The 26,085-nt window shown below is 35.7% G+C and overlaps 2 protein-coding genes across 7 annotated transcripts in view; one reads left to right on the top strand and one right to left on the bottom strand.

Annotated features, from left to right (window-relative positions):
- The window catches only part of amot (angiomotin), an 89,071-nt gene extending 74,198 nt beyond the window's left edge, over positions 1 to 14,873 (top strand). For 5 of the 6 annotated variants that reach the window (XM_032575770.1, XM_032575774.1, XM_032575773.1 and 2 more), the window contains 4 exons: positions 7,061 to 7,189; positions 9,060 to 9,298; positions 10,333 to 10,587; positions 11,092 to 14,873. In XM_032575770.1, the coding sequence (XP_032431661.1) occupies positions 7,061 to 7,189; positions 9,060 to 9,298; positions 10,333 to 10,587; positions 11,092 to 11,225 (757 nt within the window). In that variant the 3' untranslated portion in view covers positions 11,226 to 14,873. Of the gene's footprint in view, positions 1 to 7,060; positions 7,190 to 9,059; positions 9,299 to 10,332; positions 10,588 to 11,091 lie in introns of those variants that run through there. The other variant, XM_032575776.1, reaches the window with a different exon arrangement.
- Positions 14,662 to 25,447, bottom strand: zpld1a (zona pellucida-like domain containing 1a). The gene is made up of 10 exons (XM_032575783.1): positions 23,753 to 25,447; positions 23,240 to 23,460; positions 22,802 to 22,983; positions 22,273 to 22,345; positions 21,883 to 21,980; positions 20,555 to 20,635; positions 20,280 to 20,451; positions 18,537 to 18,639; positions 17,881 to 17,910; positions 14,662 to 17,225 (listed from the first exon to the last, which is right to left on the bottom strand). Exons 1-10 carry the CDS (start codon positions 23,901 to 23,903, stop codon positions 17,053 to 17,055), a joined length of 1,284 nt encoding a protein of 427 aa, XP_032431674.1. The 5' UTR covers positions 23,904 to 25,447; the 3' UTR covers positions 14,662 to 17,052.
- Positions 25,448 to 26,085: the final 638 nt, after the last annotated feature.

The raw sequence follows: 26,085 nt of genomic DNA, 5'->3' as shown, positions 1-26,085 counted from the left end.
TTATTATTATGCTCCATTTTAAAGTTCCGAAGTAATCCCATGTGTAACAGTGCTTTGGATGAAAAAGTCATATACGGCCAAAAAGAGCAATTACATGATGTAAAAATATTCAAGGCTTTTATTTTGAAATTTTCAGTATGATTCATTTCAGAGGGCCAAACTATTCCTTTGTGTAACAGTGCTTTGGATAAAAAAGTCACATAAAGCCAAAAAGCGCAATTACCTGATGTAAAAATATTCAAGGCTTTTATTTTGAAATTATTATTATGCTCCATTTTAAAGTTCCGAAGTAATCCCATGTGTAACAGTGCTTTGGATGAAAAAGTCATATAAAGCCAAAAAGAGCAATTACGTCATGTAAAAATATTCAAGGCTTTTATTTTGAAATTTTCAGTATGCTTCATTTCAAAGGGCCAAACTAATACCATGTGTAAGAGTGCTTTGGATGAAAAAGTCAAATAAAGCCAAAAAGAGCAATTACATGATGTAAAAATATTCAAGGCTTTTATTTTGAAATTTTCAGTATGCTTCATTTCAAAGGGCCAAACTAATACCATGTGTAACAGTGCTTTGGATGAAAAAGTCAAATAAAGCCAAAAAGAGCAATTACATGATGTAAAAATATTCAAGGCTATTATTTTGAAATTTTTGTTAAGCTTCATTTCAAAGGGCCAAACTAATACCATGTGTAACAGTGCTTTGGATGAAAAAGTGAAATAAAGCCAAAAACAGCAATTACCTGATGTAAAAATATTCAAGGCTTTTATTTTGAAATTTTCATCAAGCTTAATTTTAAATTGCCACACTAATCCCATGTGTAACAATTGCTGGGTTAAATCAGTTATATAAAGCTCAAAAGAGCAATTTTCTGATGTAAAAATATTCAAGGCTTTTATTTTGAAATTTTTGTTAAGCTTCATTTCAAAGGGCCAAACTAATACCATGTGTAACAGTGCTTTGGATGAAAAAGTCAAATAAAGCCAAAAAGAGCAATTACATGATGTAAAAATATTCAAGGCTTTTATTGTGAAATTTTTGTTAAGCTTCATTTTAAAGTTCAAAACTAATCCCATGTGTAACAGTGCTTTGGATGAAAAAGTCATACAAAGCCAAAAACAGCAATTACATGATGTAAAAATATTCAAGGCTTTTATTTTGAAATTTTCAGTATGCTTCATTTCGGCTTTTATTTTGAAATTTTCAATATGCTTAATTTTAAAGTTCCAAACTAATCCCATGTGTAACAGTTACTGAGTTAAATCAGTTATATACAGCCCATAGCAGCACGTAGTTCTAAAGGCCAGTTCTCAGTCCTGATCTGTTTCAACTGAGGATAGATAGAACTACAATGATGCGTATTTGTAGTCCAAATCAGCAGCCAATAGCCTCTTGAGATCCGTTGCTATGTTAAATAAGTTTCACACCAAGGTGTGAAGTGTTAGTGAAACAGCCTGAGAGCCTCAGAAAATCCTGTCGCATGACTTTGCTCTGAAGCACCGTGACAGAAAACCGTACGGTCTAGATAAATTTCGAAAACATTTTACCGGAGCAGACAGGCGTATCAATGTGAGGACCGATTTTGATACTAATCGTGCGATATTTGTGGGCGTGATGGCGATTTCAAAAATGATTTGGGTTGAAAAAGTTGTCTTCATCTCACTCTAAGCAGCCAGAGACGCACTCTAACTTTAGGAAAAATGAGAAACTTTGGGTCGCTTAGAGAAAAATTGTGGACAAACCGTAACTGGTATCGACGAGCCGTCTTCACTTTCGAAGAGATCACAGACGTATCTACAAAAGGAAATTTGAATGGCATTTCTAGGTGAATTTGTGACGACACAGAAAATCCTCAAAAATAGGGTATTTCTAGGATTTTTCCCATTGAGTTATAATGGGGTTTTTTTCGCAGTTTTTTGCGAATTATGTCGCCACGTTAAGCCCAAATCCCACCAAAAATAATAGCTCCAATGGCGTGAATTTTCTGCACGTTTTGATACCTCATTTGTAGGTGTGCACCCAGCGGTATGAGCCGCATTAACGGTTACGGAAGAAAAATAAAGAATTATAATAATAATACTTAAAGAGACGCTTGTTGGGTGTAGAGTAATAGGTTCCTGCCATTGCTTTGCATGGCAGGCCCCAACTAGAAAATTTCGGAAGAAATTTAGCCGGGGCCTGCCAAGGCGCGCCCGTCGGGCATGGGCCCGGCGTCGTCACGCCACAAATCGGCGTCGACGCTAAAGAACGCCGCGACGTAATCAGTGGCACGCGGAGAATCGCAAGAACGTTAAGCGAGGCGGACGTGCACCGTTCAGTATTATAAAGTAAGTATATCAGCTAAAATCAGCAGAAACGCTAATGTTAGCGTCATTGCTTTCATCAGTATGTGGGAAATCACTAGGATATTTTCTGTAATTGATTTACTCCATTCAGTATACTAAACATTGCTAAAAAGTAAAATAAATAGCTAATAGCTTATTGAAGCTAAAATGCTAACGCTAATGAACCTTGCATTGAACTGTTTAGTAACAGTTCAATGCTCATAAACTGCAGGAAGGCAGTTCATTAGCATTTACCTAATGATTGTCACAAATATAAATTTTCAATAACGCACACACACACAACATATTACAGTTTAAAAATATATATTGACCTTATGTTAAAGATTTCTACAAACGTTTTACAGGTAAAGTTTACAATGAACCAAAATTACAACATTTAAAGAATACCATAAATTTAAGAATCTAATGTCTCTGCAATAAAAAGAAATTGCTATCTTTTTTATTTTTAAACAACACCTCATATTGTTAAATAACTGATTTTATGTATTCAAGTTTTAAATATTACATTTGAGTTTGCATGGATGTAAAATTACTGCTCAGTTTAAAAATTACAGTATTTTTAAACTGAGCAGTTTAAAAATATGCTCAGTATTTTTAAACTGCTCAGCTAAACTTTGCTGTTTAGCTCGTTAGCTTGTCGATGTTTCAGTTTTATTCGCTGGGAAAATTATTCTTTGTCTGCTTTGAAGATAAGCAGACAAATAATAAAAAACAAGTTTTGATATTAACTCTCAACTTCATTCACAAAACTTTTTCGTTATTTATTACGCAACGAACATGCATTTCACATAAGAACAAAACAATGAGGTGACGTTGCCTGTCCTTGAACACAACGCTGATCCCTCTTCACCCTGTCAATAACTCACACACATCCTCATTGTGTTGTGTTCTGTAAATAAACAAAACACAAGCAAAATCAATAAACTATATGCATATTCCAGTATACTGAGTTTTGGTTTTACATTCATTCTATTTAAATGTAGTTTGTTTGTGCTTACCAATGTTTTCTGGCCGGATGTCAGGCACCGTTTTCCCCTGGTCAGTTCGTCGATGTCTGGTTTTAGTTCTATTCTGTGGCAATCCGCAAAACGGCGTGTAGGTTTTCGTCAGTAATGCGCGATCTGTGCTTGGTCTTGTTTAAAGTCATTATTGAAAACATCTCTTCGCACAGATAGGTGCTTCCAAACGTGGACAAAACACGAGCTGCATGGAGTCGAAGCTGTGGCATCAAATCAGGGGGCAGTAGACGGTAAAAGTAAAAGTCCTCGATTGAAACATCACGGAACTTCGCTCTTTAGCTTCTTAGCTTGTCGATGTTTCAGTTTTATTCGCTGGGAAAATTAATAATCAGCTTGAGGTGACTCTGCTGCACTCTAGTGGCGAGAAGCCGTAATGTTGGTTGGTAAGAATCGGAAGGCATTATGGGATATGTAGTTTGTAGTCAATTCGTGCTCAAAACCTATTTTAAGTCAATCAATGGGGCTGTAAAACGGTGGTAGGGGGGAGAGGGCCACATAAAATGACGTAGCGGGCCACATGTGGCCCGCGGGCCTTGAGTTTGACACATGTGCAATAGAGGATCTATCTGCTGCTCATGCAAAACAGTCTATTTTAATCCCATGTGTAATAGTCATTGGGTTAAATCAGTTATATAATGCTGAAAATGCAAGTAGTTGATGTAAAAATATTCAAGGCTTTTATTTTGAAATTTTCAGTATGCTTCATTTCAAAGGGCCAAACTAATACCATGTGTAACAGTGCTTTGGATGAAAAAGTCAAATAAAGCCAAAAAGAGCAATTACATGATGTAAAAATATTCAAGGCTTTTATTTTGAAATTTTTGTTAAGCTTCATTTCAAAGGGCCAAACTAATACCATGTGTAACAGTGCTTTGGATGAAAAAGTCAAATAAAGCCAAAAACAGCAATTACCTGATGTAAAAATATTCAAGGCTTTTATTTTGAAATTTTCATCAAGCTTAATTTTAAATTGCCACACTAATCCCATGTGTAACAATTGCTGGGTTAAATCAGTTATATACAGCTCAAAAGAGCAATTTTCTGATGTAAAAATATTCAAGGCTTTTATTGTGAAATTTTCAATATGCTTAATTTTAAAGTTCCAAACTAATCCCATGTGTAACAGTTACTGAGTTAAATCAGTTATATACAGCCCATAGCAGCAATTAGTTATAAAGGCCAGTTCAGTCCTGATCTGTTTCAACTGAGGATAGATAGAACTACAATGATGCGTATTTGTAGTCCAAATCAGCAGCCAATAGCCTCTTGAGATCCGTTGCTATGTTAAATAAGTTTCACACCAAGGTGTGAAGTGTCAGTGAGACAGCCTGAGAGCCTCAGAAAATCCTGTCGCATGACTTTGCTCTGAAGCACCGTGACAGAAAACCGTACGGTCTAGATAAATTTCGAAAACATTTTACCGGAGCAGACAGGCGTATCAATGTCAGGACCGATTTTGATACTAATCGTGCGATATTTGTGGCCGTGATGGCGATTTCAAAAATGATTTGGGTTGAAAAAGTTGTCTTGATCTCTCACTCTAATCAGCGAGAGAAGCCCTCTAACTTTAGGAAAAATGAGAAACTTTGGGTCGCTTAGAGGCAAATTGTGGACAAACCGTAACTGGTATCGACGAGCCGTCTTCACTTTCGAAGAGATCACAGACGTATCTACAAAATGAAATTTGAATGGCATTTCTAGGTGAATTTGTGACGACACAGCAAATCCTCAAAAATAGGGTATTTCTAGGATTTTTCCCATTGAGTTATAATGGGGGTTTTTTCGTAGTTTTTTGCGAATTATGTCGCCACGTTAAGCCCAAATCCCACCAGAAGTAATAGCTCCAATGGCGTGAATTTTCTGCACGTTTTGATACCTCATTTGTAGGTGTGCACCCAGCGGTATGAGCCGCATTAACGGTTACGGAAGAAAAATAAAGAATTATAAAGAGACACTTTGTTGGGTGTAGAGTAATAGGTTCCTGCCATTGCTTTGCATGGCAGGCCCCAATAATAATACTTAAAGAGACGCTTGTTGGGTGTAGAGTAATAGGTTCCTGCCATTGCTTTGCATGGCAGGCCCCAATAAAGAAACACTTTCTCCAACAATAACAATAGGTTCCTGCCATTGCTTTGCATGGCAGGCCCCAATTACAGTAACTGGCTGGCAACCCTGCTGCCAGTAAGTTGCTGTAAATTCTACAGTGACTTTTTTTACAGTGTGGTCTCTGTGTGACCACACTCTCTGCAGTAAAGCAGAGAGAAATGGTGCAGCTCCACTAGTTTTCTGTCGGACCAACAGTTTTGCGCCGACAGTGTGGAACTCTCACGTTCTGCCCACAATAGTAAGGAACAGACCGTATAATGAATAAGCTCTTTACCATGGGCAGAACCGAACCACACATTAACTGGTTAGTGCATGACTAGCTAAGCGCCTATGGTAAATTTTTGATTGAAAATAATTTTTTTTTCCAACAAAGAACTTTGTTTGTGATAGAAAATAAGTGTTATACATCAACAAAGAAAGCAATATAAAATAAAAATCTGGTTTGTTTTCTGTATAATTTATTCTTTTAAAAATACTTTTAACAGTTCTTATTTATATTTGAAATTAAAATAATATACAAATTTAGTAAGACTTTCTCAATAATGAATCAAAAATGTGTTGTGGGTTTTCTCAACAATTTTCTCATACACTTATAAATTTAAAATTTTGATTTTCTTCCTTAAGGAACAATTTTAACTAGGAAGGTCCCAATAGTATTGTGATTTCTGGAAACAAATATTCTTACATATTCACTTACAATATTTGGAATTGTTTTTTATTTTTATTTTGTAATGTTAATTTTATCTCTTATATGTTCCCAAAAAGCCATTCATTACTGCTGACTTGGGCTAGTGTTGCTAGCAGTAATTCGCTTACATTTTTCAATAAAAAACAATAATTTGCCAATGCTTAGGAAAGTAAGCAGCATAGTTTACAATAGCTGAAATTATACACTTTTTTATTTACAAGATAACAAATGTTGAGCTGTGTACCACCAAATAGGAACATCAATAATATGAATGGCTGAAAGGCTGAATGGAAATTGTTGTGTAGGAATTCGGCAGAATCTAATAGTATAAAATGTAAGCAATTTGTCTGTCTCCTCAAAATGTCTGTTTGAGATTTACCCACCTGACGTTGTTCTCTCTGATATGCAGACTTCTGAAACCAGCACTAGATTTTTCACCAGCTTTATGTCCAGACTTTGTTTTTTATGGACACGTTCATAGAACAAGTATTTGAACATTGAATCTATGGTGTTTCATTGTGCATTAGTTTGCAAATGAAAGGAAGCTTCTCACTTACTGTATTATTGTTGTGTACATCTGTAAGTAAGAAATACAATAGACAAACTAATTAAACCAAATGATCAATCTAGTTCAGTCTACATCAGAGGTCTTCAACTCCAGTTCTCGGAGACCAGTGCACTGCAACCTTTAGATGTGTTTCTGCTTCAGCACACCCGAGTCAAAAAATTAAGCCACCACCAGGACTCTTGTTAACTTGACTACATACTGAAAGGTAATTCAGCCATTTGATTCAAATGTGTTAAAAAAGCTGCAGCACAATGTCGCTTGAGAACTTGAGATAAAGACCTCTGGTCAAGATCATCATCTTCTGCTCGTTTTTGAAAATTTGTCTCTTGTGCTGTAGGGATACGTCTGCAGCAGGGATAAACCATTCTCCGAGCAACAGCTATGATACTTCTGTTGAAGCTCGAATTCAGAAGGAAGAAGAAGAGATCCTAATGGCCAATCGTCGCTGTCTCGATATGGAAAGCAGGTTGGGTAACAAATATACTGCACATGTAAATTCATTCTGGGCTTTAAAATGTGCATAAAATAGAAGATAACTGGACTTCTCTTGTTTTTTGAAGAAATTTCATGCAGTTCATTCTGTACTGAACATAGTTGAGAGTAACAAGCTTACATCTTCGAGTCAGAACAATTTCAACTATAGGGCCATTGAAGTCACATACATGTGAGTCATTGGCCCATCAAATATTGAGTTGCATTATAAAATTAAAAGCAAATTATTTAAAATAGAAAACAAAAAGGACAACTTTGATATTATGTGGTGATCAATTCAGTTTACTTGTATATTGCCAATTCACAACAAATGTTGTCTCAAGGCACTTTCCAAAAAAAGTAATTTTAATTCAACCATACATACACACATCCCAATTGGTTCTAGTTATCAAATAGTACATTGAGCTCAGATAGTTATTCATAATATTTTACAAGGTTTCTCTTTAAGGAAACCTAGCAGATCATTGATTTGCAGCATTCACTCTGTGTAAAGCAATGCACAGAGCTAATATCCTATTCTTTAGCATATTAGCTCTGTGCAATATGCTATATGCACAGAGCATATTAGCTCTGTGCATTGCTTTACACAGAACCTGAGCTGAGCTAATTTCTCCCCCTAAAATTTGACAGCTGAACTGATGGGGTATGAAGCCAGATTAACTGGCCTGCATTGGGTTTTGCATACACCCTAAGTCAGAGTAGTCAGAAGGACAAGATTTGCTCAAGGCAAGGCAAGGCAACGTTATTTATATAGCACCTTTCAGCCAAAGACAATTCAAAGTGCTTGTACAAAGAAGTTAAAAACAACATACAACAGAATAAAAATAAACAAAATAAACATTACAAATTTGAATATAGTTAAAAAAAAATAAAATAAAATAAATAAATAAAAATAAAATATGAATTTAAGAATAGGCAGCATCAAATAAGAAGGTTTTTAACCTTGTTTTAAATAAACTCAAGTTAGGGGCAGTCTTACAGAGAGCAGGAAGCTTATTCCAGGGTGTTGGAGCATAAAAGCTAAAAGCTGCTTCACCGTGTTTAGTTCTGACTCTCGGAATAGTTAGAAGGTTTGATTCTGATGATCTTAAAGGTCTGAGTGGTATATATGGTTGAAGAAGATCAGAAATGTAGTCTGGATTTCTATTATGAAGTGCTTTGTAAACCATTAAGGAGATTTTAAATTCTATTCTTCGAGCAACAGGCAGCCAGTGAAGAGATTTTAGAACTGGACTGATATGTTGATCTCTTTTTGTTTTAGTTAGGACTCTTGCAGCAGCATTCTGGAGAAGCTGGAGCTGTCTTATTGCTTTTTCTGATAATCCAGTAAAAATTCCATTGCAGTAATCGAGTCTACTAAAAACAAAGGCATGAACTAATTTTTCAGAGTCTTGTGGGGACATGAGTCGTGTAATTTTAGCAATATTTTTTAGATGGTAGTTTGATGTTTTTATGATAGATTTGATGTGGTTATTAAAGTTCAGATCAGGATCCATGATCACCCCCAGATTCTTGGCTTCGTCAGAACATTTTAATCCAATGGACTGAAGGTGGGTGATTATATTTAATCTATGCTCTTTTGGTCCAAACACTAATATTTCAGTTTTATTTTTATTTAGTTGGAATACCATTTCTGGAAAGGAATCTGATGAAGCATTATAAAACAACCCAGATAAGGCACACTGTGAAATGGCAATTCTCCTGATTTTGAACAATCATATTGATAGTGTGGTAGAGTTCTCATTTTTTATTTATTTATTTATTTATTTTTGCCACTCTGACACTTTTTGCTGTATAGTCTCTGCATCCTAATCTAACTCAAAGTTAATTCCTCATTAATGCAGGATAAAGAATCTTCATGCCCAGATCATTGAGAAAGATGCCATGATAAAGGTTCTTCATCAGCGCTCTAAGAAGGAACCCATGAAGTCTGATGCACCGTCTGCCATGCGTCCTTCTAAATCCTTGATGTCCATCTCCAACACTGGTCCAAGTGGTTCAGGACTGCTTTCGCACAGCCTTGGGCTTAGCAGCTCACCAATCACTGAGGAGCGCAAGGATGCCAGCTGGAAGGGAAGCCTCGGTATAAACATATTGTTCTTTTTCTTCAAATTTACTACAGGTGAAACTTGAGCTCTAAATTGGAAATGAAATTCTTAACTGTTATAGCCTCATCCATTTACAAAGCACTGAGAATAAAAAGAATATAACAAGTTATTAAATGAGATTATTTAGGAGAACCTAAAATACATTTATCATTTCTGTCTCAATACTACAAATAAATTGCAAACCACTACATCACAGTAGTCATAAATACTCTAAAAAGCCATTCATATTATACAGTCAGCAGTTATGACTTGACATTTTAGGAAGGAACCTCTCTGTTGTTTTAAGTGTATTTGCATACTCCACAAGAACATAAATATGTTGTTTTTCTCAAGACCACAAAGACCAATTGTTTTTCTGGAGTAGAAACTTCATAGTGGCCTTGGGAAGTCCCCATCGGTCTCTGATAGTGCAACGATTGATTGGGAAATGTGCCTGAAACAATTTCAGAGGTTATTATATTTCTTCCACAGGTTAATATTATAATGTATTCATATATAATAGTTTTTTAAATTCTCTTTCTTGTTAGAAACTAAGGTGGCTCCATCTGTGAGCCATTAGCTCAGCTTAATGATAAAACAAAAGAGAGAGAGAGAGATACTTTCTGTTAGCAAGTTAGATGAGCAATATGCAAAACTTCACATGTCATCCTGTGTCAAGAGGGATGGATGGATGGATGGATGGATGGAATCCTGGACAGTTAAGTAACTGTTGCTCCGAGTGTACTCACCAAAAGGAAACTCCCAAACTAGGGCTGCAAGAACAGAATGTCATTTTATTGTTGAAATGTTTAAAAAGATGATTCCAATGTATTTCCTTTATGTTTCCACTCTAAAGTTGTAGACAGTCTGATTAATAACAAAATGTTTCTATGAAGAGTCATTTATTTCCAACTTACCTATGGTTCATTAGGTAAGTTGGACTAAAACAAATCAGAGGTAGAGGAGGGTGGGACTAAAATCAGTTGTTAATTCTACAAGAAGTTTTTCAGTTTTTTTTATGGTTGTGTAGGAGTCCTGCTGGGTCCAGAGTGTCGCACAGAGTCTCTGCGGACAGAATCCATCTCGTCATCCCCTTCCCCCGTACTTTCTACCACCCCGATGACTACAGGTCACTCAAAGACAGGCAGCCGGGACAGCTGCACACAGACTGACAAGGGTCAAAGCCAAGAAGCCAGCAAGCCCAGCCCTTCAGTCCTCCAGAGTATGACCCTGCCTGCCCGCCTATCAAGCCCCAGCCCAGTCTACATCCCAGATCGCTTAGCAGGTCAGCTCACATGCTAGCTTGTAGGATTATAAAATCATCAGCTCTTTCAAATTAATTTTACAATTTTTTGTAGAACTGTTTCAAACAGAGTTCTTCTCAATGAACTCATTACATAAATAAGTTTAGTTATTTAGTTTATTGTAGAATTTTGAATGGTTACTTACTGATCTTGTTCTATTCATAATGTTCAGTCAATATTTTGACATACCTTGTTGAAAGATTAGGTAATGTCAGCTTAGGTTGCTCAAAAGAAAAGCAACAATTTTTATTAGGACTGTATGTCTATGTTTTTCTGGGCACAAAGATATTATTACTTGTGTGCAATATTTAAAACTGTATGAGAGGAGCAAGTAAAGAACTGAGGCAAAATAGATGAACAATAAAAGTTGTGCATCAAACCAAAGAAAGATCAGGGTTAACTTCACTGAACAGATTTTCATTGTTCATCTTAAAACCTTTGTCTGACCTTTACATGTGTTCTTGTTTTTTGTCATCTTTGTGTAGAAGTTCCAGTGTTTCACAGCAGCACTTTTGAACGGAGGTTCCTTGTGCAGTCCCATTCACAGCAACAAGCTCTCCCTTCAGCTCCAGCAGTCCAACAAGAGGTAGACACAGACATCGTTGAGATCCTCATATGAAACCATAACTTCAAGAAAAGAAAAGTATATGTGTAAGTGATTGAATGGCAGCTTCATCACAAGAACGCTCTTAATCATCCTGCACAGTCAGAGCTACATCTTTGTCCTGAGACATTTTGATTTATCTTTTCATCCTGTATCCTTTCATTCTATAAGTTTAGCCTGACTGAAGAAAGAACAAGATTACAAGGGGTACAACTCTGCATCAGAAATGGGCCTGAAGCAATTTCAGAGGTTATTATATTTTTTCCACTGGTTTTTGTTGTAATGTATTCTTGAAAGTAGTAGGGAATTAAATATACATTTTGTCTTAAAAAATGTACATAGTTAGACAATCCTGAGCAGCAAAGTCCCCTCCAAACTCAGATTCATTTCATTTGGGATTTCTGTATCGAAGTTAAAGTGTTCTATTTGTTAAACACTTTTGTGATTAATAAGTAGTTGTTGTGTTTAATTATTAGTATAGTGACTGTATTATTAACTGTAGTACCAAATGTTTTTAGCACATCTAACAAACTTTGTAAAGTTTTCCAACAAACACCACTGGTTTTTGTTCAGCTTTCTGAAAAGATTTAAGATAGCCATGAAAGAGCATAGCTTTTTCAAGGTAAAGTAACCATTTCAAATATTAAGAGATTTATTCAGACTAATCGCATTGGACCAATTGTATATAGTGTTGTTTGCATTATTTATTGCTCAGATGACCACATCTGCTTTGTGCTTTAGTTTAAGGCATTTGGCCTTGTGTTTGTGTGTGTTTTTATGTATATCTTAGACATTAAATATCAGGACTGATATCAACTAGTGTTTAACAAACCCTTCACATACAGAGGTTTACTTTGTGTCTGTTGTTTCTAACTTAAAACCACAAATTTAAAAAGCTACAAACATGACAAATCGTAAATGACTTAGAAGTTCAGCCTTTTAACTTTCTCTAAATATTAGTATTTGTATCTAGATTACATTAAATCAGCCTAACATTTTACAATGGTCACGTACAGACAGACAGACAGACAGTATTTATTTTGTTGTATTAATTAAAAAAGAGAAGTTAATCAAAGAATTTAAGCTTATAGAATGCATAAGCTGGGAAATATAATTACATTTAAGGCTTAATTTTATTATCACATGAAATACCCTGAATAAGATAAATGTAAACTCCATTTATTAAGACCCCAGGTTGGGACTCAAACCCAGGACCTTCTAGTTGCAAGCCAACAGTTCTACCAACCACACCACTGCACAGCCCACAATTCATTTCATTTCAATTGAATTGAATTGAGTTCAGCTATATTTATATAGCACAAATTCACAATAAATGTCATCTCAAAGGCACTTTACAAAATCTCTTTTCAATTTAATCACAAATACATTCCAACTGATTCTAGTTATTAAACAGTACAGTATGCTCAAATAGTTATTCACTAAAGTTTAATAAGTTTCTATCTAATAAAACCCTGCAGATTGCATCGAGTCATTGACTTGCAGTATTAACTCTTCCTGGACCAGCATGTTGCAACAATCGCATGTACTGTGTTGATGATGTTACAACAATCCCTCGTACTGAGCATGAATGTAGCCACAGTGGAGTGGAAGAACTCCCCTTTAACAAGAAGAAACCTCCAGCAGAACTTGGCTTAGTCCAAACGACCCTCTGCCACGACCCACTGGGGGTTTGAGAAGACACAGCAGAGACACAAAAAAGAAACAGATGAGCTAATGTAGGATTGTTCTTAATTTTCATTAAAGTAACACGTTAATAGCAGGAGAGGAAGTTGATGGAAGCATTATCTCAGCTAATTCCCTCCTCCAGGAAGGTATCACAGCTGTTGCGCCTTTGGCTACAAAAACGGCCATCAGGCGATTCCAGTAACTGGTAATAAATCTTTAAATCTCTGAAGAAGAACTTTGGCCAACCCTTACTTCTTTCTATAAAGGTTTTAATTTAGTCGAGTTGTAAAATTTAGAGCAAAATTAGCCTGCTTAAAGTAATTCCAGACCACCTCAGTTGATTTCACTTCATACATACACTTCATTTTAATAACTTGATTACTTGAGTTTAAGTTCACAAACTCATGGACATTCCTCTAAAGCAGGGGTTTTCAAAGTATGAAAGTGTGAGCCCCCCTCCAAGGAGCACAATGCCTGTTGCTTTTTTAATGCTTTGTCAGTTCTGATGTAACTAGAAATGCAGCTATGTCATTCTTTATAATGTTTCCTGGTTGTTCCATATTCTCTGAATTAGTCATTAATAGCTCCAGCTGAGGTTTACTGGAGTCTCAAAGCCTTAAAAGGCATTTGTAAGATTTTCCAAACTGATATATACCAATGACTGTTTGCTATCTTTCTGGGCAAGTTAGAAAATAATATGTTGTTCTTTGAGATCCACCTGCTGCTTGTTGCCAGAAATGTTTTATTTAGCTGATTTTCTAATTCTACAGGTCTGACAAGAGTCAGGCCTTGATGTGTAATGTGGCAAAACACGTTACTATTTCAGAGTATTATTTTGATTTGAAAAGCTTTTTTGCTTAATAAATAAGCACAACTTGAATACATGTTCCTTCAGTCACTCAGTTGTAGCCTGATGTTAAAATGTTTTGCTCAAAAACATTCATTTCAATATTACTTTTACTTAACTCTTGTCATATGATCACTCTTTCATAAAGCCAGGTCTGGGTGCTGCATGACAGAGAGCTCTTATAAACAAATTATATTCTCAGCACACTACTTGTATTCATTGTAAATGTTTTCTGATTTGTGTATTTTGAGTCTTTGGGGGTGAAAATTATGTTCTTTCACATTAACTTGTATTAAATGTATTGTTTCAAAGGAGGTTAGAAAGTTACGGAAGAGGCAAGGACTGAAAATACTTTTCCATAATACAAGATAAAAATAATTTAGGAAATAATAATTTATTTGGAGCTGTTAGATTAGAAAAAAAAATTCATTTCTTTGTACTATTCATAGTGGATAGTTTAGGTTTTGTTATGGATGTTTGGCTTTGTGTTAAAATTTACATCACAAAAGTACTTTTAAATTTGCAATCAGTCATTCCTCTGTTGGCTACAAATCCAACACAGCAGCACTAAGACAACTACACTGCTACAACTTAGTGAAGATGCCACATACTAGGTCACATGTAACCAGCACATATTAGGCTAAACAATAATGTCACAAAATGTAGTTTTCAAAAAGAAAAAACGTCACATCTGGGCACAATTGTGTCAAATTCTTACAAATATTACATTTGGAATCAGTTCTTTCGGTTTTTATCAGTTTAACATAATGAAGTGGGAGCACAAATAGTTCAGTACAGCTAAATGCATTATCATCTGTTTTGTAGAAGAAGTTCCTGTGAACTGGAAGTTGATAGTTGAAATCCACTTTGACCCTTTGAAAATAGAGATGATTATCTTTCCCTATCACTATGAAAAGGTATTTGAATGTACTTTCTTCTGCAAAGGTTAGTAACAAGAGGTAAGTCAGTGTTACAACAACACTTACCTGTCACTGTTGAAGTGGAATGGACATTTTGTATGTTTTTAACCAAACCTGGGTATATTTTTAAATACGTTATGCATATGTTGTATTCTGTTTTGTACTTTATATTCCATGTCAATTGCCCTAAATAAACAGCACTTTTCTTGATTTGAGCAGTGTTTAAAAGTGGTTTGTCAAGTTGAAAAAAATAATAATCCCCACTCCCACACACACACACGTCGTTCTGTTTGAGAACAATTTTAAAGATTTAAATAAGTTTAAATTCACTTCTGCAATATGTGGCCAATGATACAAGTTTTCTGTTAATGGCTTCAGACTCAAAAATGTATCAAACACAAATTTCACTATACAATGTTATAACTTCATTTATGCTCTTATGAGGGTCACAGTGGACAGGTTGGAAATATCTAAAAAAAAAAAAAAAAGTGTTTCAGGAGACTGAGTTCTGTGATTTGTTTCTTGTCTCTCCGGTCTGTAATTCATTTAAAGCTTTTTTCTTAAGATGCGACTGCTCCTCTAAAACTACACCCCAGATTATTAAAGAAAACTGAATTTAATAGACCAGCTTTCATTTTCATCAGGTCACAGGAAATTCCTCATCAGCAATTATATGTCAGAAATCATTAGTAATTATTTTAAAAGGTACATTTGGTACATTAGTAATGCTTTCCATTCATTGTTTAGGCATTCTTGGAGTCACAAAAAATCATGCTGGACACCATGTGTGGTCAGTTTACATGTTGAACTGACCACATGTTGATCAGTTCATGATGACATGAACTGATCAACATGTCTTCTTCTGACTTTGAAGAAGATTGCATACTTCTTCAAAGTCATCCGTGAAGAAGTATGCAATCTATTGACTCCTTTCATTATTTCTATGTGAGAAATATCTCAATGCGTTATATGAATATAAGTTCTCTAAGAACTTGTAGTTAATCCAAAATGGAACACTAAGGAGGTTTTGATATTTTATTTAACTTTTTAAGATTCTGTATTTAATGACTTGGCTATGCTAAGCTGGAGTTATAGAACTTATTGTGTGTGTGGATCTGGTGTAATTAGATAAAACAACATTTCATTTCTGACTGCAAATTTGTTAACTTTTTAGCTTTGTATTGGTGGAATTCCGTCCATCCATCCATCCATCATACACACTTATCCCCAGTGGGGTTGCGAGGGGTGCTGGTGCCTATCTCCAACCACCTTGGTGGTCTTCCAGACTTCTAAAGCAAACAGATCGAACTGCATCTCCCAGCATTCATAGCACTGGACCCCTCTTTTGTTGACATCATTGAGTTGATAAAGAAATATGGCGTCACAAATTTTACATTTTTCCGCTGGGGACACAGAAACAAAAACTGCAAAGTAAAAAGAATAAAAGATGACTTGTTAAATCTTTGCCTTCTGTTTGATTCTGTTTTTCAGAATTGAATCTTTTGTTGATCCAATTCAGATATTTTTCTGATTTGAAATATAACACTTAGCAAGTTTTAGTTAGTCAGTGCAACATATGCAACATGTACAATAATGGACAGTTTGTACCTTACCAGCATGAGCAGTCAATATTTTATAAACAATTTTGAGATCGACATGCACAATTAATTGGGTACTTTTACACTTAAAAATAAAAATAGATTGGCTTATGGCTTCCACAAGGCTTAAACATTTTAAGGGAATGTAAACAGATTTTGAAAGAAATTAAGGAAAAATTAGTTTTCAAAAAATTACTCACATAAAATGTATTTTATCTCATCCTATCCACACCTTATCGTTTTGTTACATACATTTAAAATGGAACCATCATCTTTTTTTTATTATTTATATTTTTGGCCATTATTTTATTTTTAAAGTTAGGTTTAGTTAGGTTTTACACTTGCAGACCAACACCATATAAAATTGAATCTGAATTCAATTTTCTCTTTTGGATTGACATAGCCTATAAAGTCTATTTTTTATGTTGTAAATTTGCCATTATTTTTCACATGTCTGCGAATCTACAGGCTTTCATTTTCCTGTCACTTTGCTGCTGGTACACCTGAATTTCCCCACTGAGAAACAATTATTATATATGTACATAGGAGCTTGATGTTTGATAGAATATACAGTCATCCAGTGTACGAAATGATCTGCAAATCTGAGGTGGCATATTATGATATATACAAAGTTATACAGTATATCTAAATTAATGCTCGTTTTCAGGCATAACAGTTTTCTAAATTAACATTTGTATTCTTGTAAACAACTACATGAAAACGTATCTTGTCTCTTGTGTCCACTTGCTGAGTGTTGGTTTATTTCCCAACACTCAGCTGAGTTCCAGAGTTCAATTGAAGGCCGTGTTTCGGACACCAGACACAGTAGTGACAGGAGAACTCCTGCCTTTTGGGAGTAGGGAGAAGAGAAAGAAGCAAATGCTTATAACACTCAGAATGATCACTCCTGAGATGAGTATGCTGGTCACCGTGTTGATGTGAAACTCTGGAACATTCAGAAGAGCTGCAGCAGTGGAAAGAAACAAAGAAGTTGTTAACCCTTTTCATATTTCATGCACACATTCTGTACTTGCTCTTGCTAAAACAGCAGCATAGAGATTTTCTTTTATAATGCATGTGTAAAACAGCAGTAGATGATATACAAGCCATTCCCCACCCTTTTAAAACCAGTAGACAAGGGAGTCATCATCATAGTATTTTCAACTGTTGATGGCTTCCATTTTAATTCTGTTATAAAACAACCAAATAGGCCACTGGCAAGATTTTTATTTGATTTTTGAAAAAGTATAATTAGATTTCTGGAAATCAGTTCAAGGCCCCATTATGAATTGAAATGACTCTACAGTAGGGTCAAAAGAAAAATTTTCAAAATTAGAATCTGCTTTCAAATGAGACGTGTATGTAAATGAAATTGCATACATACATACATACATACATACATACATACATACATACATACATACATACATACATACATACATACATACATACATACATAAGTTATATCTTATTGTCTGCTTTGTTTCATACTGTACATCATTCTTGTAAATATTGAGTTGATTTTATTTTCTAAATGTGTCACAAAATTGTGTCTTCAAGTTAAAACCTATTAAACAGTTTATTTAAGTCAAAGCAATAACACAAATTGGAGTGCTTACCCAGGTGAGAATTATTACTTGGTGTTTGATCTGCGAATAAAAAAAAAAAGGTAATTACATTCAAGCAGTGTAGCTAAATTAACAACTCAAAACAACATTATTAGACATGTTATATACTTTTAATTGAAAACATAAACTGTCTCAGTAGTTATAATCATTGCATGAGCTCTTTGCCTCAACTGAAAAATGCTGCTTTAACATGCTTATTAACAGATTCATCCATAAAACCTAGTCATTCCAAATCAATGAGATTTCTTAATACTTTTTAGTGAAGTGGCAGCCACTTCAAACTTGCAGACTCTATTCCATAACCATGAAATTGTATTTATGTATTTTGCTTTAAATATGGTACCCCAAGATTTTCAGATGTCACCTTTTGACCACCCTTTCTAAACTTTCTGGGAGTTCCACTGGCACAAATGAGCAATGCTGTAAGAGAGGCCCAAGGCAAAAGGAAAACTACCCTCATTAGATTATCTGGAACAGACACATTTTCATTGAACTTTGTTCCAGTTAGTTGAAACCACATTAAAGAAGTGCACTGTTTAGAACAAGCCTTTGTGTTTTCATTTGAGAGCTGCTTCTTTGCAAAGAAGAGCAGGTTGATTGCTGTACACAGGTTGGGAAAATTATTGAGGATGAAGAGTAGTCTGTACCACTTCGAGTGATGATGGGCCCCGCAGTCAGAACAGCATTTCCTGGTGACTTGCTTGATTGTTTCCCCTCTGAAATAGCTCTCTTTTTCTTGCTGCCACAGATCTATGACACAAAAAATTCACTCACTGTGGTCATTAAGACAAACTTGGTATGATAAATGTTTTTAAATTCATTTATTTAATTTCCCTTTGCGATCATTAAAGTATTTTTGAATTCAAATTTAATATGATTCAGCGACCATGGTTTGATGTTGAGAAAATATGTTCTCTTTGTACATCAAAGGCAACCACTGTTTTTTTAATGTGTTTTGTGCTTGGTCCCATCAGGAGCTTCAAACAGATGGATGTTTGGAAGCTGAAACCGCAACCTTCCCCCTCAGTTCTAGGGGTGTACCGATTTATCGGCCACTCGATTTATCGGTACTGATTTTCTTAATTTTGGAAGATCGGTGATCAGCCAATTTTTACATGTGAAGCCGATCTTATCCACCGATGTTATCAACCTCGGCAAAGGTCTAAAAATCAACCACTGTGCTTTTCTTTTCTCCCGTGAGAGAAGTTTTACTGACAAACCAGCCGACCAGGTCATGTCTGCACATTTACAGTTAAAAATAGTCACCCTATTGTTGCCAACTCAGCAATTTTCTTTATATATTGAGCAACATTTCAGACAAAAAAACTGGTATCGGCCAAAATCGGAATCGGTATGTTAGGCTTTTTAAAAGATCATTAATCAGCGATAGGCCAGAAAACTGCAATCGGTGCACCCCTACTCAATTCTCTTTGTAGTTGTAATGTTAGGATGAACATAATATGCATCAATTGGCAGAATTTTGTGATTTAAAAAAATATATATATTTAAAGGTAGTGGAATTAAACATTTTTCCTACATCAGAAAATAGAAAATGTAAAATAATTTGTTGGCTTTATAGCCAGGAATCTCACTTGCATCATAAGGTAAATATAGGGCTTTCCATGATGTGTATTCATGAAATTTAAAGTTCACAGTAAGTTCTGTGTATTTCAGACTGAGTATTGGTCCTTTTGGTAACACTTTTTTTTGTGAATAAGACTGTCATGACAATGTCATAAACATGACATAACAGCTGTCATGAACATGAATAAGTCTTCATGAATATTTATAACAGTTGTCATAAAGTGTCATTTGGTAAATAATGACACTTTTAATACAAAGTTGACATTATTCAAAATGTCTTTGTCATGACAACCTGAGATTAACCAAGAAATCATGATCTGACATAAATTTGTTATAAAAATATTACTGATTAAACTTTTGCTATAATAACATCAAGCTACATAACATCAAAATTACAAGAAATAGAGGCTTCAAACACTTGTAATGAATCCATAAATATCCATAAATATGCTAATAATTTTGCTTTGGCTCAGTTTTACACGAGACCAATCAAATAGAAAGTACTGTTGAACCCTGCCACTGTGGAACTGCTTCATTCAACCTCATGTAAACTTAAATCCAGTCCTTCAACATTCTCTTAATGAGTCCTTTTGAGTAAAAGCTGTTTAGGCTAATGAATATGTAACACATCCCAACAGTGGACACTGAGGACCAGGGTTGGAGACTAAGGCTATACATCAGATGAATGTGTTGGATGCTGAGAAGATTCCCACTCATATCTTTTTCCTTTTAAAAAATCTGTAATTACACTTTGTTTAAACACTCTTCCAATGTGTTTGTGCATATGTGCTTTTTGTTTGTCTCACTGGCATGAGCATAGGACAGTCATCTGCTCGACATAGCTTGGTAACACAGTGCAGAAACACAGTGGACATCTTCTGATTCTTGTGCTTGACAAAACGGAATACTTCAAAGGCAAAGCGACCCATTTGGCTTTTCCCATTCTCAAGGACAGTGGTCTGTGGGTCCTTATCACAGCTGGCTCAGGAAACAAAACATTATAAAAGATAATTATAAAAGAGGACAAGTTAAACTTATCAACTGAACTGTATCAAAACATTTTTTTAATACTTTGAGTTACCTAAAGAAAAGGTCATAGCGAAGCTCATCATTCGGGTTCCCAGAGGGTGTAGTGTAACAGTAGTCCATTAGAACGTTCCATCTGTTTAATAGTAAAATATTATTTATTTGACTGAGAAAATTTATGCTTGTGTTAGTGAGGGATGGAAAGGAGTACTAATGAATTATTATTGATCATAAAACATAGCAATGTCACAATTTTTCAAATCATATTTGATTTTTGTTTAAATGTATGTCTTTAATACATTTATGAGATTTTATTTCTGTCATTTATTTTCATCCAACTACGAGTCCTCCTTGGAGTTTTATTTATTTATTTTTTGATTAAGTAATGGGAGGAAATACACAGAATTTTCTCATCGGTTGGTAACAGAGAAAATAAGTCACTGATTGCTGGAACAATGCTGTCTGTCAAATATACCTGTACCATAAGTCGAGCTGATCACTTGCAAACAGTCAACAAGTAGTCATGTCTAGACATTCATTTGCAAATATACTGTATTATTGTGAATGCAGACAAAACTTTTTCAAAATGTATCCAAATTACAAACTAGTTGTTTCGAAATACGGCTTACATACCATGGAAACAAGCAGCTTTACTATATATATTATTCACTATTTTTCCAGGAGTTGATAGTGGCCCCTCTGTCAGAAAAAAGGGGCTATTTCCTTTGCCCTTGATCCACATTGGTTTACATTCAGAGGAAACAAGTTAATAGAGAATGCCATACACCCTAAAAATGTCTTTAATTTGCAGTAAAATACCTGCACCTGTGGTTGCCAGAGTTTTACCATATAAACATGGCAAAATTCTAGCAACCGCAGAACCACAACCACCATTAGAGACTTTTTTTTTTCTTTTTTTTCACAGTGTAATTAAAGCTCTCCATTCAGCCCTCAGCCACCTGGATTATTTATTTGTTTATAGTATTAACATTACTGGAAAACAGCAATAATAATTCTGAATTTAAAGCAGTATGGCCCTCAGTAGTTTACTGTATCCCAATACTGGACTTCCTAAGCAATATAAGGTTGGAGAACCAGATCTCCTCCAGCCTTATACTTAAATATTGACACAACACTCCCTTCTTCTGCTCTTTTTTAACAACAGTAACACCATTGTCAAATTTGTTACAACAACAACAACTCAGCCTCCAGGGAGGAGGTCCTGCATCTGAGGTGATGGTGTGACAATAAAATCTCGTCTCTAAAATATTGTAATAAACTTTATCACATATAAATGAGACTGACTGTGCAAAAAAATCCATTAACACAAGTGGGAAATTAAAAACTAACAGTTGTTTTCATGTCAGCTTGACATGTGAGTACCTCCTGTCCAGGTTAGTGGCTTTGACAGCTGCAAACACCCGTGTCTTCAGGGTCAGTCCTGCTACAGGAATGGTCAGCTGCTGAATGTATGATGAGTCCTATAAAGAAAGAACAATCACATTCAGATCTTCTTCCTGTCATTTGTTTTGTTCAAACACACCTAACAAAAAAGTCAGCTCTATCACCTATACTTAATTGTTCAGTTTAATCTGAGAGTTGAGTTTTTGGGCAACAAGAATCAAAAATAAAATCAAGGGTAACAAACCATGCATAGATGCAGAAAAAGTTATAGGAAACCTGTGTCTTTTCATGCATCAACGTGAACTCTCACAAAAAGTTTGTGACACAAGAAAAAAGTTGACTATATTGTGAAAAACTATTTGAACTTACATTGTAAAGCAGCAGATTCAGCGTGCTGATGAATGTACCGTTGCTTTCTTTCACTGAGATTGCAGCTGATGACCTTTAGTGAAAGAAAATGAAATACTTCATCATAAAACTAGAATCATCTATAGTGATGCAAACATCATAGTTTTTCCATCTAATTGAGTTTTAGATAACTACCTTTGACATAATTTACACACGTATGGACTCAAAATTGTTTAATGGCAGGTTTCTGGCAAGTTTAGATTTAAAGTACAGTAATTCAATTATTTAATTTCTTAAAACTGCAAATAGTATTAACGTTTTGCTGTAGCTATTTTGATGCACCTCTAATTGTATTCCAATACATAGAGTCCAGTACAGTCTTAAGTACATTACGTTAAAAGTAAGTTGACTTCACGTTTGCCAATTTAATAAAAACTGATGTGAAATGTCAGATGGAATATAACATTTAATATTCTTAGAACTTCTAGCCTTCTTCTAGGAGCTCTAGAAGAAGGCTAAGACAATGTGAATAACAGATCATGAGACTTACGAGGCCAGCTGTGTGTTGTTGACCAGGTACTCCAGAGGATAACTACAACTGTATTTGTAGAGTAAACCTGGGAGATAGCTGATGATAGTAGGTGGATCTGGGGTATCAATATAACCTGATATGTTTCCAATTTGCACCAGAGAGAGATTTCCATAGGCATTGGGTCCCTGAGCTGTGGACACCTGTGTTGAGGGAAACATCATCAGGAAAAGCACATTTTTACAAAATAAATCTGTGAGCTTAACAATAATGCAGTTTCACAAAAATGCAAATTAGTTTTAATTAAATTGATAATAGACATTTTTTCCCTTTACGTGAAGGGGTGTGTAAATGTAATCAACTCTATTCTTGGGTTTTATTTTGTTTTCAGCCCTGGTTGCTTACATTCTAAATAACCTTATGTTCAAAATATAGAATGTTAAACTGTGTTCTACTTACCACCAGGGCATTTCCACATGACTCCAATGTTGCCAAGCTAATACTAAAGATCACAACAGTAGGAAATGTGTTATTATTAATAAATCCTCGACAATGTGCATCTCCATGACGACCATTTAGAGCCAAATCTGAATCAGTGTAGCCAGAGAAAAGTACTGGACAAAAGTTGACCTTAAGAGTGATAGTTTGAACCCCACAGTACACACTGATATCCCGCTCAGCTGAAAGACACACATACACACAAACACATTTTGAAAGACATCAAAAATACCTAGCATTTTATTTTGCACATTAAGTTTTTGCATATATCAAACCCACATCCAGCTTCTTCACTGCACCATTCACATTAGATTGTGAAATGTAAAAAGAAATGTATTGTTTCCTACATTCTCAAACATGTAACATAAAATAATTTCTTAAAAAATATACAATGATACAGTGATTTCCTTTAAGTAATTTGGTAATTTCTATAAAGAAAATATGAACGTCTCTCTTTTCTTTCCAGTTTCTCACCAGGGAAGCGACTATGGAAGTTGGAATCACAGTTGTATCCATTGAACTGAGCTCCCACTGAAAAGATCTGGCAAAAAATAAAAAAGATCCAAAATATATGTTCCATTTCAGTACCTGTAACACAATAAAAATCAAAGGTAAGCACAGGCATCTTTTCCTGTCAGCTCAGTCTAGCAGAGCAGGAAACAAAGAGTGCAATCAATGGGAGATTTTCATGTTAGTCAGAGTGGTAAATTACACAAATAAACCTTAACTTTCCCAAGGAGCTCAGGTCAAAGCAGTTAAATGTCTCTCCTCCAACGCTAACTTAGTCTTCACTTTTTACAGATAGCTATGGTAATTTCAAAAATTACTTAGGTACACAGCTTTCCTTGGAAAATGTCACTGCACCATAAAATCTCCAAACATCATTGCTGTTCACAAATAAGATAGATGTTAGTAAAGTCATGATAGATGCTACTCTATAGCTAATCGTTCCTCCCTGACTGTGGCGACAGTCAAAATACTTACTGTGGTTCCTGGAAGCCAGCAAGTCAGTCCTTCTCCATACGCCTGGAACAGACGAGGGAATGGTTTGCACAGCATCCCTACCTGGCAACTAGAAACAGAACCCTGCACCACAGGTGAAGAACAAACCCTACACATAAGGGCCTCATTATTTGAAGATGTCAACAAAAAACGGCTGTCCACATGGAACATGGGAAAATCCATCAAATATGAATGCGTTATACAAATCCTTTCACATCCTCAGAAATATGAGCAGGTTTTGAAGTTTCCCACTCATATCCTTTTGGCCCAATCTGACTCACAAATGTTTAGTCGCTGCAAGAGGTCTGGTGGCAGAGGTAGTTGTGTTCGGGTGCGGGGGAAAGAGGGGGCTAATTACCTTCTCATCACTCCAGTGGTCTTGGTCTGACGATTGAGAAGTTTCTTTCTGCTGGGACCAGTTGTGGAATGCAAAACCAAGCACACAGACTCTGCAAGCAACTTGTCAAGCTTTGTGTATGGTGGCTTTCAGTCAGCACAGCAGCAGGCAAACTGCTTGGTGAGGCTGTTAACTGTTGCAGAATTGCAGAACACAACCCCTAGACTTTGATTCCAACTCCTCGAATTCCCTTCACATAACAAGGGCTATTTAAAAGAGTTTCAGGGGATTAGCAGGTCTGGTTTCCATATGGAAACCAGATCTGATGTGGCAGAAAGAGGACACACAGGGTTCCAGTGAACATGGAACATGAGATGTTCCATGTTCAGATAGTGGCATAGACCCCTCATTTAAGTCTCAATGTAAAATACCATTGAGCTGGTATTTGATTTTTTTCAAATTATATTTCTAAATTCTCTTCATAAAATTTGCTTAATCTTAACATTTTTCTGTATTCTGTTATGAGAAAAAAAACATTTACTGAAGCTGCCCTTACGTTTAAGAAGATGAAAAGTATATCGCCTAATTGTTAATATCTAACTTGTGTTTCAAGTGGTGTCAAACATTTTCAAAGCTTGTATTAAAAACGGCTTAAAGGGCCAATATTAGGTAAAATTTACTTTTTTGATACCTGGAGTGTTGCTTTGATTATTTTATGCTTTTTAGAGAAATCCTGAAATCTCCCATGGTAGTCATTCGGGGGGCCTAAGTTCTTGCTCTCACTGAGCGCCACCTTTTCCACACAGCTCCTCCTTGGCGCTGCAATGTTTAAGCTTTATTAAGGAAGAATAATTTAAAATTAACTTTGGACAAAACGTTTGGCTCTCTCTTCCTTAACCTTCCGAGTCCTTAGCGGGCGGTGTGCAGCTAGAGTAAAAAACAACAACGCTACGCGTTGACGTCACAGAATCACAGAGTTTAATCCCATACAAAGCAACGCATGAATCAATCAACAAAACTGCAGAGGAACAGAGATATGCATTCTTTACCTTATAGAAACAAAGACAGACAAGACAAAGACAGACAAAAAACAAAACGAAGACGAACAAAAGCAAAGACGCGTCTTTGGAGAGAGCTGATGGAAAAAAGCAAAATAGTGGCCGCTCTCTGAATTTTTAGTGCTAACACGAAGTCTTATACTGTAAGCGTGTTTCTTCTGTTTAATATATGCAAGTAAGGCGTTCCTTTAGTTGACCAACTGGAAGCTACCTTGGGCACTCAGAGAAACTTAGGAACTCCCCCTAATTTACGGCAAAGATCAAAGGGCCATCTGGTCTCTGGCAAAACAAAAGGGCGAACCGCTCCGTCCTGACCCCCTGTGGTCCCACGGCCATCCTGGGCACAGAAAAAACCTGAGATAAAATTTCACAGATACCTGTGAAATCTAAAGTCTCTTCCCCCAAGCTCC

This window comes from Xiphophorus hellerii, chromosome 11, assembly GCF_003331165.1.
Source record: "Xiphophorus hellerii strain 12219 chromosome 11, Xiphophorus_hellerii-4.1, whole genome shotgun sequence".
Lineage (NCBI taxonomy): Eukaryota > Metazoa > Chordata > Actinopteri > Cyprinodontiformes > Poeciliidae > Xiphophorus > Xiphophorus hellerii.
The sequence above is the reverse complement of the archived record's forward strand: the minus strand, read 5'-3'. Positions and strand labels throughout refer to the sequence as shown.

Coding starts and splice junctions, on each gene's coding strand:
- zpld1a (XM_032575783.1), bottom strand. CDS start 23,903: ATGCCTGTGCTTACCTTTGATTTTTATTGTGTTACAGGTACTGAAATG. Junction 18,640..20,279: donor ACTGTCCTATGCTCATGCCA/GTGAGACAAACA, acceptor TTTGTGTCATAG/ATCTGTGGCAGCAAGAAAAA. Junction 17,911..18,536: donor GCCCATCATCACTCGAAGTG/GTACAGACTACT, acceptor TTTTATTCGCAG/ATCAAACACCAAGTAATAAT.